The 16,448-nt window shown below is 47.9% G+C and overlaps 1 protein-coding gene across 3 annotated transcripts in view; it reads left to right on the top strand.

Moving 5' to 3' along the window:
• znf385c (zinc finger protein 385C) overlaps positions 1 to 15,959 on the top strand; it is a 65,415-nt gene extending 49,456 nt beyond the window's left edge. For 2 of the 3 annotated variants that reach the window (XM_028969322.1, XM_028969323.1), the window contains 8 exons: positions 2,214 to 2,356; positions 4,920 to 5,030; positions 9,923 to 10,130; positions 11,172 to 11,459; positions 12,270 to 12,457; positions 13,481 to 13,579; positions 13,675 to 13,764; positions 14,214 to 15,959. In XM_028969322.1, the coding sequence (XP_028825155.1) occupies positions 2,214 to 2,356; positions 4,920 to 5,030; positions 9,923 to 10,130; positions 11,172 to 11,459; positions 12,270 to 12,457; positions 13,481 to 13,579; positions 13,675 to 13,764; positions 14,214 to 14,432 (1,346 nt within the window). In that variant the 3' untranslated portion in view covers positions 14,433 to 15,959. The remainder of the gene's footprint in view (positions 1 to 2,213; positions 2,357 to 4,919; positions 5,031 to 9,922; positions 10,131 to 11,171; positions 11,460 to 12,269; positions 12,458 to 13,480; positions 13,580 to 13,674; positions 13,765 to 14,213) is intronic. The other variant, XM_028969324.1, reaches the window with a different exon arrangement.
• Positions 15,960 to 16,448: the final 489 nt, after the last annotated feature.

Raw genomic sequence — 16,448 nt, 5'->3', positions numbered from 1 at the left:
GTCGGACATCTTGAAGGCTTTTGGAAGCTTTAGCTGGAAATGGAGCACGACCCCCCCCACCCCCCCAGAGAAACCTCCGCCGTGATCGTTTAACTTCAAAGCTCGGTCAAGATTTCTTCTTCTTCTTCTTGTCATTTCTCTTTGCCTTCGGAAAAGATGGCGCAGGAAGTGATGCGAATGGTGGACAAACCGGCGTCCATCTTTAAAATAAATACCCCCCCCCCTCTCTCTCTCTCCCACAAAGTTTCCTTTCCATCTACTTATTGTAAGTGCCCAGAAGATTAATGAGCTCAATTTCGGAGGGGGACGAGAGGGAGGGGGGGTGCGGATTGAATGAGTGGGACTCCGTGTCCCCAAAAGTCATTTCTGACAAGCCGATTAAGTGGAACGACCCATTTTAGTCGCGAGCGCTCCCGCCCGTCCTCCTCCGAGCCGCACGGCTGCTGGGCGCCGTTCCCTCGCTTCGGTCGGAGCCATCGCCCCCGGCAACGTTCTCGCGCCCGGACCCCAAAAAGCCATTTAGAACACCAGCGGGTCCCCTCGGGCTTGCGTCGGGGGGCGGGGGCCGCACGTGCTCCGTCCCAAAAAGACACACGGAGGAGAAGAACACGTCGGCTAGAACCCGTGGCTAACGTGAAGAGTGGCGACGTCGATTGTGAGATTGTTACGGTGGTTTTTATTATGCAATAAATTCACCGCGTTCATTACACAAATATGTAATAAACAAACCAACTTTTTATTACAAGTAAAGCAGGACGGCAGGCTAACGTTGGTCCAAGCGAGGTGCGATGGCAACGTTGTCACGGCGCCGGGTTTTAGGTCTTTGAATCCATGGCAAATGATCCGTAATAAAGGACGCGGCGAGTAGACGCTGGATCTGCATATCTGTAGGCCTCGCGTGAACGCCGCGTAGAATGTTGGTGCTCCGTGGGCCCTGTGTTAATACACAGCAGCTGAAACGGACGTTTCTTTTAATGAATATGTTCCACTTGTAGTGTTCTTTTTTCTTTTGTAATTAAAGGTGTATTATCCTTGTAATTAAAGGTGTATTATCCTGCCCTTTATTTCATATTACTGGATAATAAAAGTGGTTTCATCGCACGCGTTTCTTGCCCGCGGCGTCCGTGCCGTCTTTGCCATCTTTTTTCTATCGCCACGCGTCCCTGAGTGACAACACGGGATCGATGTGGCGCCGACTGCCGAGCCCCACCGCTGTTTTAAGTGCCGTCCCCGGGGGGCCGTCAACACCAGCGTGCTATTTAAATGGCCGGGGCCCGCGCGGGATTACCGGCAGTCGTTTCAGGCTCGAACGAACCGTTCGTTTTGTTGTTATCAGACCCGCTCTCGTGCGGAAATACCGCATTCACACCTGCGTTGGTGTAAGAGCGCTCGCCGGCCTCGTGGCCGGGGCCCGCGTGGAATGGCGGCTGGGTCCGCCGTGCCGTGACCAGGGCGGCGTAATGCCGCTGCGGCAGTCATTTCAGGCTCGTACGAACCGGTTTTAGTTGTTATCAGATCCGTTCTCGTGCAGAAATACCGCATTCACACCTGGCCGTGGGCACGGGGGGCCGTCAACACCAGCGTGCCATTTAAATGGCCGGGGCCCACGTGGAATGGCGGCTGGGTCCGCCGTGCCGTGACCAGGGTGGCGTAATGCCGCTGCGGCAGTCATTTCAGGCTCGTACGAACCGGTTTTAGTTGTTATCAGATCCGGAATATCGTACGTGCGCCCGCCGCCCGTGGGCCTCGGCGCGGGAGGCGTCAGGGCCCTGATGCGATTAGCGCGTAATTAAACCGCTCTCCCGTTTCCCGGCTAATCACCAATCACGGCGCTAATCAGAGGACGCGGCGCCGCAGTCTCCCCTCGTCACCCCTTTCAATCACGGCCACAAAGAACCGAGGTGGGGAGGGGACGCAAAGACGGGCGGGATGAGACGAGAACATGGCGGGAAGACGGGCAACAGAGAGGGGGGAGCGGCGGCGTAGAGAGAAAGCGCGAGAGTGGCAGTTTAATTAATCCCGATTACCGTTAATGTTCGCCGTGAATAATCTCTCCAGAGGAACGTTTCACCTCCGAAAAGATCAGAGATCAAGTGCAGTTTAATTGGCTGAAAGGCGGCGGTGGCTGTGATTGAGCTGAAGAGGCGGGGTCAAACAAGACCCCTTCCCTACCAATTATTATTCTAACCGGATCCTGTTTCCTGGTCCAACAGGAAGTCCCGCCCAGGCCAGCCCCCTCCTGGCGTCCCTGACCCTCCCTGGCCGCGCCCTGCAGCCCCAGCTGGACCTGAAACACTTCCCCCTGCTCAGGGTCAATGGCTCCAGCGCCCTCAGCCTGTTCCCCAACTTCAACACGGTGAGTGCCGGTGTGGTGTGGTCCAGGTCATGGAGCAGCGGAACACGAGTGCCCTGCAGCCCTACAGTTTTATGGCGTTCTAGAAAACGCTGCAGAAATACAAATGCACCTGACTGCCTGGCTTGCAGGGTTTCAACTGCAACTGTTGGTGGTGGAACAGGTCAGGTGTGTATTAAGGTTCAATGTATATACTTGACAAGGTGCCGGGAGGGTTTTTTTAGCTGGAAAGGATGATTGGGCGGTGATGTCGATGCATTCGATTCATTAGATGGACTCATAGCCATTCATGTACGTTACATTTCAACCATCAGCCACTTACATTTGTTTCTTAAAATGACATTTTGAAAGAGCAGAAAAAATGCATATCTATAGTTAAAAAAATATTGTTCCAAATATGTTCTACATCTGTGGCATGATTGGGCCGGAAATGGGCAAAATTACAGTTGTACATCCAGAATTATTCCAAAAATTATTGTGAAAATGTTTTCATACTACAAAATTTCAACCACCAGCCACTTACATTTGTTTGAAATATTTAGAATATTTGCTTAAAATTCCATTTTGAAAGAGCAGAAAAAACTCATACCTATAGTTAAAATTTTTTTTATATATATATATAAAAAAACATTCAGATTTCTTCAAATCTGCAATGGAAATGGGCCAGAAATGGGCAATATTACAGTTTTACATCCAGAATTATTCCAAAAAAAATTGTATTTTTTTCATACAAAAATTTTTTCAACCACCAGCCACTTACATTTGTTTGAAATATTTGCTTAAAATGCTATTTTGAAAGAGCAGAAAAAACTCATAGTTAAAAAAAATACATAGAAAATATTCATATGTTTTCAAATCTGTGATGGCATTTGCCCAGAAATGGGCAAAATTACAGTTTTACCTCCAGAATTATTCCAAAAATAATTGTATTTTTTTTCATACAAATTTTTTTTCAACCACCAGCCACTTACATTTGTTTGAAATATTTAGAATATTTGCTTAAAATGCTATTTTGAAAGAGCATAAAAAACTCATAGTTAAAAAAATACATAGAAAATATTCGTATGTTTTCAAATCTGTGATGGCATTTGCCCAGAAATGGGCAAAATTACAGTTTTACCTCCAGAATTATTCCAAAACTAATTGTATTTTTTTTCATACAAATTTTTTTTCAACCACCAGCCACTTACATTTGTTTGAAATATTTAGAATATTTGCTTAAAATGCTATTTTGAAAGAGCAGAAAAAACTCATAGTTAAAAAAAATACATAGAAAATATTCATATGTTTTCAAATCTGTGATGGCATTTGCCCATTACAGTTTTACATCCATTACAGTTTTACATCCAGAATTATTCCAAAAATAATTGTGATTTTTTTTTATACAGATAATTATTTCAACCACCAGCCACTTAGATTTGTTTGAAATATTTAGAATATTTGCTATAATACAGTTTTTAACAAAAGGCTAATTGTTTTTTAATCTGTGACTGGATTAGGCCAGAAAAGAGCAAAATTACAGTTTATTTCCAAAATGAAACTTTTTAGTAGTAAAATTATGCAAATTGATGGTAAAACAATCAGTCAGTGCATTGATGAATTGTGGTAATTATGTCAGAAAATGAGTGTTTTGTAAATGATTGAGTGTAAGTGATATGGTGAGGTGCTGTTATGATTGCTGCTGAACGCAGGGGTGTGTAAATGGGAGTGTAAATTAGCTTTTTATTCCGGGTTGCAGATTGGGTACATTTTCTGGTCCCAGCGTCCTCAGCCTCTTAGTTATTATGAGACAATATGGCCGAGGAGGAGGAGGTACATTTGGGGTAAATTTTTGGATGCCTGCGATCTGAAACAGTGTGGCCGTATGCAGGGAGGGGTGTAAATCATCCAGAACGAGGATGTGGGGTGCATCAGTCATGCCTACAGGCTCCTCCCCCTTTTACACTGTGTGGGTGTCAGAAATAATTCTGCATGATCTAAAATTGCACTTATTATCTGGTTATTTCTATAAATACAGAAGACAGATGTGTGTTACATCACTAAAGATGCCCCATAGTGCTTTTTTATACATTGTATATGGAGTATTTAATGGTAGGAATTTTATTCCTGACCAATTTATTCTAATACTACTTATATAAGTAAATAAAGTATATCAGCAGTGATAAATTGATAGCAACACAGTAAAAGGACTTAGGAATATTATTCATTTTTGGACTTTCATTTAGCAAAAATTAAAGAAAATCAAAAACCCATTATCTCTAATTTTTAGAATGTTACATACGATCAATCTGCGAGACACAAATGTCCTTTTATTGATGCAGTCTGTCCTTGAATGAGACTGTAGGGTAGAAGTTTAACCATTTTCTGTTCAAATCTGAAAACAATTTTCATAAATTCTTCTATTTTTTTCCACGTCTGTGCCAGAATCTGACCTGAAACAGAAATGTCCGGTTTTGGATTTCTTCTTACATGTACCACACTCCTGTGGTTGCTGTGTGACCTCTGACCCCAGCATAACTGACCAGTTAACGTGACGGTTTACAATCTCTGTGGACATTTTCACCAGATGGACCCGGTGCAGAAGGCCGTCATCAACCACACGTTCGGCGTCCCGCCGCCGCTGAAGAAGAAGCCCATCATATCCTGCAACATCTGCCATCTGCGCTTCAACTCAACCGTTAGTGAGAAGCACCTTCCTTCCTTTCCTAATTCCGTGTGTGTGTGTGTGTGTGTGTGTGTGTGTGCGCGTCCACATCTGTAAGTACAATGTAGATCTTCCTTTCATTCTCCTGTTTAATTTCCTCATTTCTGCACACGCACAAAAGAGATTCCGAGCAGAGATTCCGAATTCTTCTTCAGATTGTTCCATTCAGGGTGACTAATGGTGACTCACGTGTATTTGTCTGTGTATGAATGTGTGTGTGTCTGTGTATGAATGTGTGTGTGTGTGTGTGTGTGTGCACGGCATGCCCACTGCTACAGAAGAGCGCTGCTCTTTTTCCCTCCTTATCACAGAAATCTCCTTTCACTTCCTCACAGGTTAGACATGTTTTTATCCTTTACAGAAATCGCAGCTTTGCTCATTTAAAGGTCCCCTATCATGAAAATTATTTTACATTAATACGAGTTCCCCTGGCCTGTCTATGGTCCTGCGGTGGCTAGAAATGATGATCGGTGTAAAGGGTGTTTCGGATCAGGAATTTGTCCCCTTATGACGTCATAAGGGGAAAGGTTACCTCCCGTTTCTCATGCTTTTTCCCGCCCCTCCCCTAAAACATTATCTCCACCGACTGTCATGGCTTCCAAACGTGTGAAAACGTAAAAATGAGCACAAATGTATTTTTTAGTTCCATCACGCGAGACTCTGTAGAACCAGCGGGTTCATTTTATTTTTTATGGAAAAATGTCGACACGACTTCCTTTCTGTATCAAACATTGTGGTTGGTGGATGGTGTTGGTGATGTCATTTGCCCGAATGTCCCCTCAAATTCTATAGGCTGCTCTCCTCCTCATCCCCGCCTCTCTCCTCCTCATTAGCATATAAAGCTACAGATGGTGAGACGGCGCTTCCTGCGAAATGTCATTGTGGGACTGGATCAAAGTGGCTGTAATTCTGCACCAAGAGACTTCAGATGCAGAATTAGGGGACACTAATATCTATATAAAAGCAAAACAATGTCAGGGGACCTTTAAATCTCTGTGTGTGGGAGAGTATGCCAGTACAGACCATTAAAAAAAATCGATAATCAGTAATCAATACGCTTTCAGCCCATCCCGACCACTGATGTGCAGCAGTCATTTTATTACCGATTAGCATTTTAATAGTAGAAGGGAAAGCTGAGTTGCTGCATGTGGCTTGTGTGTGTTGCTGAGATGAATCTCTTTTACTTGAGTTCTCAGGAATAACGACGGGGCTTTAATGGCGGCCCGAGGTCATTAACGTCTCCCCCCTCTTCTATGTGTGCTTGCAGCCTGGCCGGCAGAGTTTGACCTATGACCCCCGGAACTGGACTCGCGGTCGGCCTCAGGCTGCCGTAGGGGGCGCTGCTAGCAGGCGGTGAAGGTTAGAACCCTAGACGGGGTTGTTAGCGGGAGATGCTCGGGTGTGTTGCTGATTCTGAGTGACACTGTGTGTGTGTGTGTGTGTGTGTGTGTGTGTGTGTTTGTGCTCAGTGCTGTTAGGCTATGGCCGCCCTCGCCCCCCTCCCCTCCAAACCCCTCCGCCCCAACGCTGCTCCCCCTCCAGCCGCCAGAACCCGGGGGTGGGGCTCTGCTGACACGAGCCCCCCTGAGCTACCGAGGGTCCTGCTTATGGCAGGAATCTGCTGGAAAGAATTTGTGCATAATCAGTGGTGATACACACACACACACACACACACACACACACTGTCTCTTTCCGTCCATCGCATGCCTACATGAATGTGTGCATGCACTGTTTATTTCAGCCCCTATCTCTGTCATAGATGCACACACAAACACACACACACAGATTCACTTACACATTCATGCCTCACTCTTATCTCTCTCTCACACACACACACACACACACACACACACACACACACACACACACAAGCACTGGTCCATTTTTTTTTCCTGTCCATTTTTTTTTTGCACGCACGCACGCACACACACACACACACACACACACACACACACACAATTTCCCTCCTTATCTCTGCCTAACACATGTACAGATACAACACACACACACACACACACACAGAATATTGCGCATGTCGTCAAACAATGAACTGAAGTGACAGATCATTGCTTACGTCGTCTCCTGACCCGGCATCTGCATAAATTAGCAATGTGTGTGTGTGTGTGTGTGTGTGTGTGTGTCCTGATTATGCCCATTCTTTTCTCTGTCGTGCTGAGAGCGTTTTCCGGCGACTGTGCCGGAGCGCGGTGCGTCTTCGCCGTTGTGTGTTGGTTCTTTTTGTGATTATCGTTCGTATTTTTGTGGCTTGTTCGCTGTGATGAACTTCGGGACCTGAAGTGGGAACAGTGGTGTTTGCAGAATAGATGCAGTAAAAATATATGCTTTCATCTGGGAACCGTTCTACACCCGCCTGTGTGTGTGTTTGTGTGTTTTTTTGCGTTTCGTGTGTGTGTGTGTGTGTGTGTGTGTGTTGTTCCTGCCGCTCAGCAGGTCTGGTTCTCCTGTGGTCTACAGGCTTAGCGAGGGATCTATTGTGTTTTTAATGGCTTGCTTATCGCTTCCGAGCGGCAGTCATTTAAAGCCTCAGAGTGTAGCACACACACACTTACACTCACACACACACACACACACAAGGTGAACACAAACACACACAAATGATCTGCTCTCTCTCTCTCTGCAGCGAACATGAGCGATCCTGCAGCCTGTCAGCACCCTGGAATTGCTGTTTTTTCAAGTTCTTCTTATTTCTTATCTGTGTGTGTGTGTGTGTGTGTGTGTGCGTGTGTGTGTGTGTGTGTGTGTGCATGCGTGCTTTAGAAAACATGATCTGACTGCAGAACATATTTGGGGTTTTTCTCCTAAATGTTCCCGTGAGGTCGGACGGATGTTATTCACGCAATAAAACACACACGGCAGAGATATACGGATTTGTCCGCTCCTCGTGTGTGCGTTACAGACGTTATTCCGTTCACAACTGTTCACATTTATGAATATAGTGAATATTTAAACAGATTTTTAAATGTATTCTGTGATGGAACCCAGTGTATTGGTTCTGTGCTGTTTCTTGAGGTTTTCTAAGAAATACGAAATTGCCCTTCAATTTCATTCACTTTTAACTGTAACATACTACAATTTGAATTTTAGAGTTTTTGAACGTAACGAATATAAAGTAGAGCGACTAGATTTTAAAATAAAACGGCACATATTAACAGAACCAGTATGGAACATTGCGTAATGTTCTGGAAACGTTCCCTGCCGCTCGTCTGGGCTTTTCTCACTGCATCTATTGTCTGGCCGGTATTTGTACCCTCTTGTTCCTGCAACGGTCTCTCAGGTGGAATTCAGTCGTGTCCTGACACGGTTTCTAGCATGTGGTGGGTCGTTGGTTGGTTGGTCAAGGACAGACTGAAATTGTTGGATGTTTCCTGCAAGCTGTGGGTCACCCGGTTTGGGTCCAAGCTTCGGGCATCTGTGGCGCTGAGATAAAAGACGAACGAACGTTCGACCCATCAGGGCACTGAGGAAACAGTGTATATATACACAGTATATTGGTGAAGAATATATTGAGGAACCAAACATACTATGCCATGTTTGGAATGTTTCATAAAGTTCCTGATGGAATTATGGTGTGTTTCATTTGAGCTCAGAAGTTGGAATTTCCAAATTCCTTGCTGGAAATGACATCTGAAACGTCCCCTGATGTCGGATTTCCACCTTGGAAAGTCTTCACTACCCTGAACAATATCAAAAACTGGGTTAAATCAGTGTACTGTACTGTACTGAATTAATCTCTAAAAAAAAATTTAACGGATGGACCCGGAGCAATGGGCCCAATCTTCCCAGTCTAATCCCGCTGGAATGAATGAAGAAAACAGAACAAATTAGGCAGTGAGTTTTTAGCAACTAAACTGGCCAGGATTATTTCTAACAAGCTAACTGGCGCAGAAGTTCGCGTCCAATTATGACTTATCACTAATTCAGGTTATTTAGTCTTTTTAAACCCCGCCTTTTTTCGGGGTTAATGTTTTATATAAACCAGTTGGGAAGGTAACCATGCCACTGCAAATGAAATTATTATAGTGAAATAAGACCAAATGACGAATATTTTGGGGCTATTTAGTCCACTTTTGTTTCTCTAACTTATCTACTGAACCCTTTACGAAATGAAGTGGTTTGAACAATACTTCCAATGTGAAGATGGCATTAATGGCTCTTACAGAGAGATGACAGATGTGATATAAATGGTTACTAGTCATTTTTCCCCACAACTTTCTTGCATATTTAATGAACACACCGCCTATGGGTGAACTATTTAGCACGCTGGAATGCACACACCATGTTCTGATTGGGTTATCACGGATAAAACCGCTGTGTCATTCTAACCAATCAGAATCAACGTCATGAGCTAGAACGTGTCCAGGACGATCTCCACAAATATTCATGGTGGGAATGTTTACAGTGCCATGAATATTTGTAAGTGCATCTTTGTAATGGTACATTTTGCGCTCGGGGATGTATTTGGTGCTCGGCAGCTTGCCGGACGGGAGATCCAGTCTTGTGATGCTTGAGGACCGGCCCCGCTCCTCCGCAAGGTCCGCCGCGCGCACGGTGTTCTGATCTGAATTCCGATGGCCGCTGCAGATCAAAGAGATGATTCCCGAAGGCATGTGGTGCCGTGTACGGCCGTTCGGTGGACTTCCTGTTGGTTCCGACGGGGCTTCGGTTGAGAGCTCAGACCCGCTGTTGAGGATGCGTAGGTTATTCCTCCAACAGGTGCCCCGGAAGCAAAAGTGGGAAGTTTGGGAATGCTGATAAAATGGGAAAGTGCGGTTCGCCGTGGACGTGCCAGAACCGGCTCCTGTGGATGTGATCTTCTTATGTTCTCCGATTTGTTCGGTTTGCAGAACCAAGCGGAGGCTCATTATAAAGGCCACAAGCACGCCCGTAAGCTCAAAGCCATAGATGCCATGAAGAACAAGCAGAGGAACCAAGACAGAGAGAAGGAGAGGGAGAAAAAGAGGGAGGCGGAGGAGGCGAAGACCGAGGCGAAGACCGAGGCGAAGACCGAGGCGACCCCAGCTCTGATGGACGCCAGCTTGGTGGACGGAAGCAGTGAGTATCGGCTCTGTGGACACACGGACCTCCCTTAATTAGACTCGATTCGCGTCCCTCAAACCGCTTTCTGGCAGGAAGCGGCAACTCTGTTTTACTGCACGAGAGCCAAGTTGTACGATTAGACCAGGACCAGGCGCTAAGATTCCTCAGGATTTAGAAGATTGGCAGCGCGTGGCTGCATGCGAGGTGTGTGAGCCGATGCTTGTCTTCAAGTTGCACGAATCTGCTTTATTATTAGAAATGACGGTAAGAACGGGACTTTTGGGAACGAGCGGCCACCTTTATGCAGTTAATTATCGATCTAAGTCGTCATAATTCGCGATATCAGCCGTGAAAATTGGCACATAATCAAAAATCTCCACACCAGTCAGAATTTTGGAAGAAAATTCCACTCGGCTTCATCCGATGAGCTACCTGTAATTACTGTTTGACTCATAGGATCCTTGTCTGGTTGTCACTCGTCGACCCCGCTGATTCGGATTTTTTTCGACTGAATTTTCCGGTTTGAAGGCGGTGATTCTGCGGATTAGAGGAAATCTCCGTCTCATTAAGACCGCATATTCCCTCTGAAGTTTAATCTGTGAAGGATTAAAACTGGGTCCCGTCTGGTCATTCCGTGTGCAGAAATCCGGCCACCATTAGAATAAAACTGCGGCGTCCCGGCGCTCCGGGCCTCACCGCTGACTTTTCGGACTTCTTCTGTGTTGGAGCTGCTTTCTAGCTCCTTCTCAACACTTAACGCCGTCCCTCTCGGCTAGAAGCCCCCAGAGCGCCTATTAGGACGAAGTAAGTGCACTCCATCCCAGGCGCCCACCGCGCTCGCAACCTTTCGGTTAAAGGCGCGGTGGGCGGGTGATGCACGGCGGCGCGGTGCATGCGCGAGGCGCTTCGATTGTCCGATCGATCGCTCCTATTTAATTTGCCCGTCCCCCGCTAGTCAATGAAGCCGAGTTACGGCGTAATAACCGTGGCCGAGGCCCCGGCGACGCCGAAATATGAATTATGACCGCGTGCCGGGTGTGTGTGCGTCCCTGCCAGGCCCGTCGGGGAAGCCGAAGACGGAGGAGGGCCAGGGCAGCTCGGTGATGCTCACCCCCGTATCAGAGACCTCCTCCCCGGACGCGTCGCCGTCGGAGGGCGCGGCCGCCGCGGAGCCGGCGGGGGAGCAGCGGGAGGCGGCCAAGGCCGAGTCGGACGGCACCGCCGCCGCGGCGGAGGAGGAGGAGGGTGAGAAGGACCCCAAGAAGAGCAGCAAACAGCACCTCTACTGTCCAGTGTGCAAAGTGACGGTGAACTCCGCCTCGCAGCTGGAGGCCCATTACAGCGGTGCGCCATCATCTCACACCTAGCCGCCTAACTCACCGTAACCGTACACGGCAACGTTCATTATCATGTTTTCCTGTTTCGTAGGTATCATTTTTCCATGCTTTTTACTTTACTTTACTTTACTTTTACAAGATTAAGACACCAGAAATTCTCATTCGGATTCTATAGATTCTGAGTTACAGAAAGGCCCAACTTGTCAGGAATAGAGCATGCAGGGAATTGTTAGATGATTAAATGTATTTAGATTTTTGTTTTTGTGAGTGTGTGTGCATGTGTGTGTGTGTGTGTGTGTTGGACTTGTCTGAAACAAGTGGGTTTTTGAACTGCTTCTTAAGCAGCTTATGAAGCATTATCTATAATTCACTTTTGATGAACCTAATTTAAATGTCCGCTCACGTGTTTGGCCCTTTCTTGGCGCCTGTATTATCTAGAATCGAATTGTTTGGCGTACGTTCTGCACCTTTCGGCATGATAAGCCTTCGGGTCATTTCGTCTTGAAGCACAAGTACACTCTGTTGCACATTTCAAAATCGATCGGATCAATTTTTCTCAGAATTTTCTCCATGCTTTTCCCCAACAATCCTTCTCATCATACCCGTACATCACATTTGTAGCGTCTGTCAAACTTGACTGTTTTCGGGTGAACTAGCTGCTACAGTCCACAGGTGCGTGACCTCTAAGGTCGTGTTGTTGGCGTGTTTGGCCGCGGTTGCCGCGCGACCGATGCGGCAACGCTTTCCAGATGACCCACGTAGGTCGCGGTTGCTAAACGATGGCCGGGCGTCGTGGCTAATGTGTGGCCCCCCGCAGGCTCCAAGCACAAGCTGATGCTGGAGGGCCACAGCGTCCAGCCGCGGAGACGGGGGAAGGTCGTCTCCTCCCGCCTGGCGGCCCGGACCAAGCGGCACGGCAGCAAGAACGTTCCGGCCTCCGCCAGCCAGACCTTCCAGTGCGAAGTGTGTGAGATCTCGGTGAATTCCGAGACGCAGCTTAAGCAGGTGTGTGTGCCCCCCCCCTCAATAATTTCCCATTCATTAACGCCCCATATTTATATATGAACAACCATTTTATTTGCTGATGGCATGCAGGACAGATGACTGTAAGTAAGGGAAGTGATTGTCATTGTCATACACAGCAGCACAGCACATGGTGACACAGTTAAATGTGTCCTCTGCATTTAACCATCACCCTTGGTGAGCAGTGGGCACCATGACAGGTGCCTGGGGAGCAGTGTGTGGGGACGGTGCTTTGCTAAGTGGCACCTCAGTGGCACCTTGGCACATCGGGATTCGAACCAGCCACCTTCTAATTACGGGGCCGCTTCCTTAACCGCTAGGCCACCGCTGCCTATGCAAGCGCTGTGATCTTGCTAATCATGCTAAATACACGGCGGAGATATGGACCAGAAAGATCTGAAGAGGATGCATTAGGTTAATAAAAGTGCAAATTAAAGCCCTCAGTCAGTAGTACTTGCATTGTATCAGTGGGCGGCCATGACAGGCGCCCGGGGAGCAGTGGTGGCCTAGCGGTTAAGGAAGCGGCCCCGTAATCAGAAGGTTGCCGGTTCGAATCCCGATCCACCAAGGTGCCACCGAGGTGCCACTGAGCAAAGCACCGTCCCCACACACTGCTCCCCGGGTACCTGTCATGGCTGCCCACTGCTCACTCAGGGTGATGGGTTAAATACAGAGGACACATTTCACTGTGTGCACCGTGTGCTGTGCTGCTGTGTATCACAAGTGACAATCACTTCACTTTCATTTCACTTCACTTTGATTGATCAAGTTGTAATCGGTAGAATCAGATAGTTCACGTAGATGGTCATTTCGTGTAGTGATGGCTACACGTCATTACGTGACGGTGTGGTTCAAACCCCACTTACTACCATTGCGTCCCTGAGCAGGACACTTAACCCTGAGTGTCTCCAGGGGGGGACTGTCCCTGTAACTACTGATTGTAAGACGCTCTGGATAATGGCAACATGGTGTGATGTATTAGTGTCCTTTTCCTGCGTCTTGCAGCACATGAGCAGCCGGAGACACAAAGACCGACTGGCAGGAAAACCGCCCAAACCAAAGTTCAGCCCCTACACCAAGAGCCAGACGCATTCGGTGCTGGCGGTGAGCGTCTTCCTCCTCCTCCTCCTCATCCTCCTCCGCACGTGTTATAACGCCGCAGCTCTCTCACCCCGCGCTGTCTCTCTCTCCTCCTGCAGAACTTGAGGTGGAACGGGGTCACGGGCGGGGCGGCCTCCGTCCTGGGCGGAGGGTGCTACCCCTGCACCATCAACGCCATCACCCCTCAGGTGAGACCAGAGGGACACGTTGTGTCTTTCTTTTCCCTGTTTTTGAGTGGTGTAGAAAGTGACTTTCTCAGACCGCAGATCCTGTCGGGAACGCTGCTCGACTCTGGGAATTTCGTCACGCGGGGAGGGGGTGGCCCTCGTCTGGGAAAGGACACGGTTTCCACAGTTACGGTTTATTAAAGGAGCTAATAAAAGCCTCCGTGACCCGACGGGCACGTACACGCCCCGACGGGGAAACGCATTAGGACGTCCGTACCCTCGCCGGTGTTTGTCCAGCTGCTCTGGGCAGACGTTGTCCCAGGGCGCATTCCTGGCGCGGACCCCACACGCTATACAGTTTATTCCAATTCCATGTGATAATTGATGAATGCGAGTCGTTCTTGGTCATCGGTGTGATAAATAATGATGAATTATTTCTGGTTTTCTGTACTTTTCACGGCCCCTTGCAGACCAAACTGGCCCTACAGAAGCAGCTGTCCAAAACGCTGGCGGCCGGATTCCTCCCGTCCCCGCTGGCCCCGGCGGCCCTCTGCACCATGGCGACCAACACGCTGACCCTGCGCCACGCCCCCATCATCCAGGCCCCGCTGCTCAGCCCCGCCCTCTTTAGGCCCGCCCCAGGCCCCCTGAGGGCCACGCACGCACCGATCATCTTCTCCCCGTACTAGGCCCTGGCGAGCGGCCGGCGGGCGCGCCGCAGAACCGGCGTAACTATGCAGTCAGGGGGAGCAACAGACCGTCCGAAGCGACTTTCCACACCTTCGTCACCATAAGCCATTTTCCGTACGACTTTTTGCCGTTTTTTTTTTTTTTTTAAACGATTATCTAGGACACTGCGGCTAGTAAGAGTAGCTGCCGGAGCTCGAGCCGGCCTTCTGATTGACAGCGGGGTCTTTCTGTCGGTTCTGCGGCCGCAGCGCCCCCTGCTGGCACGGGCGAATGAAATGAACCGCAACCCTCCCTGTTCCCTGCTGGACCGAAGAACTTCCCGCCTGCACCTCGGCGGGCTGTTGGTTCTTTATTTTTTAATGTTCTGTTTGTGTTAAATAATTTATTAGAGAATAGAGAATAGAGAGATACGCCTTTATTTATGTGTCGTGAAGCAATTGCCAATATCCCTTTACTTGATTAATAATAATAAGATGCTTATAATTTTGCTTTAGGATGATGCTTTATCTTTTAACGATCATGATTCTGGTTGTTTTTGGACGTTCCGTGGGAGAGGGGACTGCCTGAAGCAGGAAGGAGGACAATCTGAGGAGAGCTGTACGTCCTTGCAGCCGTTCCAGCAAAGTGGCATCATCAAAACAGGACTTATCTGTCAATCAGGTGCAGGACTTACAAACAAGCATGCTGGGAATCCCCCCTTGCTGAAAAAGGCTTTTCCTTTCCCGGCCGTAGACAATCACTCCCAAGCAAAGTGACGTCAAAGACCATCTTCAGGGGTTCCGATACGCGTGTAAACTCTCGTGGCGGTTTACTGTTTTCCTTCATAATGGGTAAGGTTAGGGGTTTGGGGGGGTTTCTTAAAACGTTCCTCCTCCCTGGAAACACAGCCATATTCTGACTTGTAGGGTCAGGCCATGCAATCGCCACGAAACATAGGCTTTTAGGTCAGTGATAGGATCTTAGCAACACGTCGACGCTTGACTAGAACATTTTGTCTTCTGCCTGGCCGTGGCCCCGAAGATGCTATCATGAGCATGGTGTTCCATCAACACTGCAGACATAACAGGTTGGTGACCACCTACACCCTGATGGAGATCCACCTTGCCGGAGAGTTCCTAGCCTCGCCTCTGCCTCGGTTTTCCATCGTTATCCTAAATTTTGATCCAGACTGATGTCTGGAAGGACTGTAATCATGGAGACTTGGGAAGGTATGACGTGTGAATGCTTGTGTTCCGGCCCTATTGGCTTCTGTTGTCTGGTAGAAGAACGAATAAATAAAGAAATGCGTTCGTTGGGAGGACGAATTGTTGAAACTTGTATATATATTATATACGTAGAACACTCGTATTATGCCAAAGTTTGGTTTTAACTGGCATGAACTGCGTTGCCAGATTTTATGCGAGTAAGGAGAGAGCAGGTCTGTGAGAACAAGCCCTAAGGTTCCCCAAAAGATGACCAAAGGTTCCAGCGACCTGCCAATATCTAAAAAAAAAAAAAAAAAAAAAAAAACTTTATTAGATGAAGCACAAATTTGGCAAATGCTGTTTTGATCCAAGTAGCCTGTAATTGTCTTTTACACCCCATTACTCCAATGGGATGCAGAGTTTTCGGATAATCTATCATATTGGGTGGAATTCTGGAATTTAATGGTCACGTTGGCCTTCAACAAATGTGGAGAAACATCCGATCGATGGACATGGCTTCATTTCATGCTTTCCAGTCCAGCTATTCCCAAAAAGACCGGGGATTTTCACTGAAAGGGGTCGGGCAGACGGGCGGGAAGATGGTTGGCATGGCTTCAGGCCCTGCAAGGTCGTTCTCCATCAGCGGGTTGGAGGGTCACCGTCCGCCTGGATCAAGGTTAAAACGGAGCCGTTCTTCTCTGCCCGGGACAGCGAGGCCACCCTTGGCTTTTTCCGAAGACACCGCTCGACAAAATGTCCTCAGCATTTCTCCATGGTCACGTCAAGCTGCTGTCACCCTTCGGTTTTTGTCCCGACAGACCTCCATGTTCC

Source organism: Denticeps clupeoides, chromosome 2 (genome assembly GCF_900700375.1).
Source record: "Denticeps clupeoides chromosome 2, fDenClu1.1, whole genome shotgun sequence".
Lineage (NCBI taxonomy): Eukaryota > Metazoa > Chordata > Actinopteri > Clupeiformes > Denticipitidae > Denticeps > Denticeps clupeoides.
The sequence above is the reverse complement of the archived record's forward strand: the minus strand, read 5'-3'. Positions and strand labels throughout refer to the sequence as shown.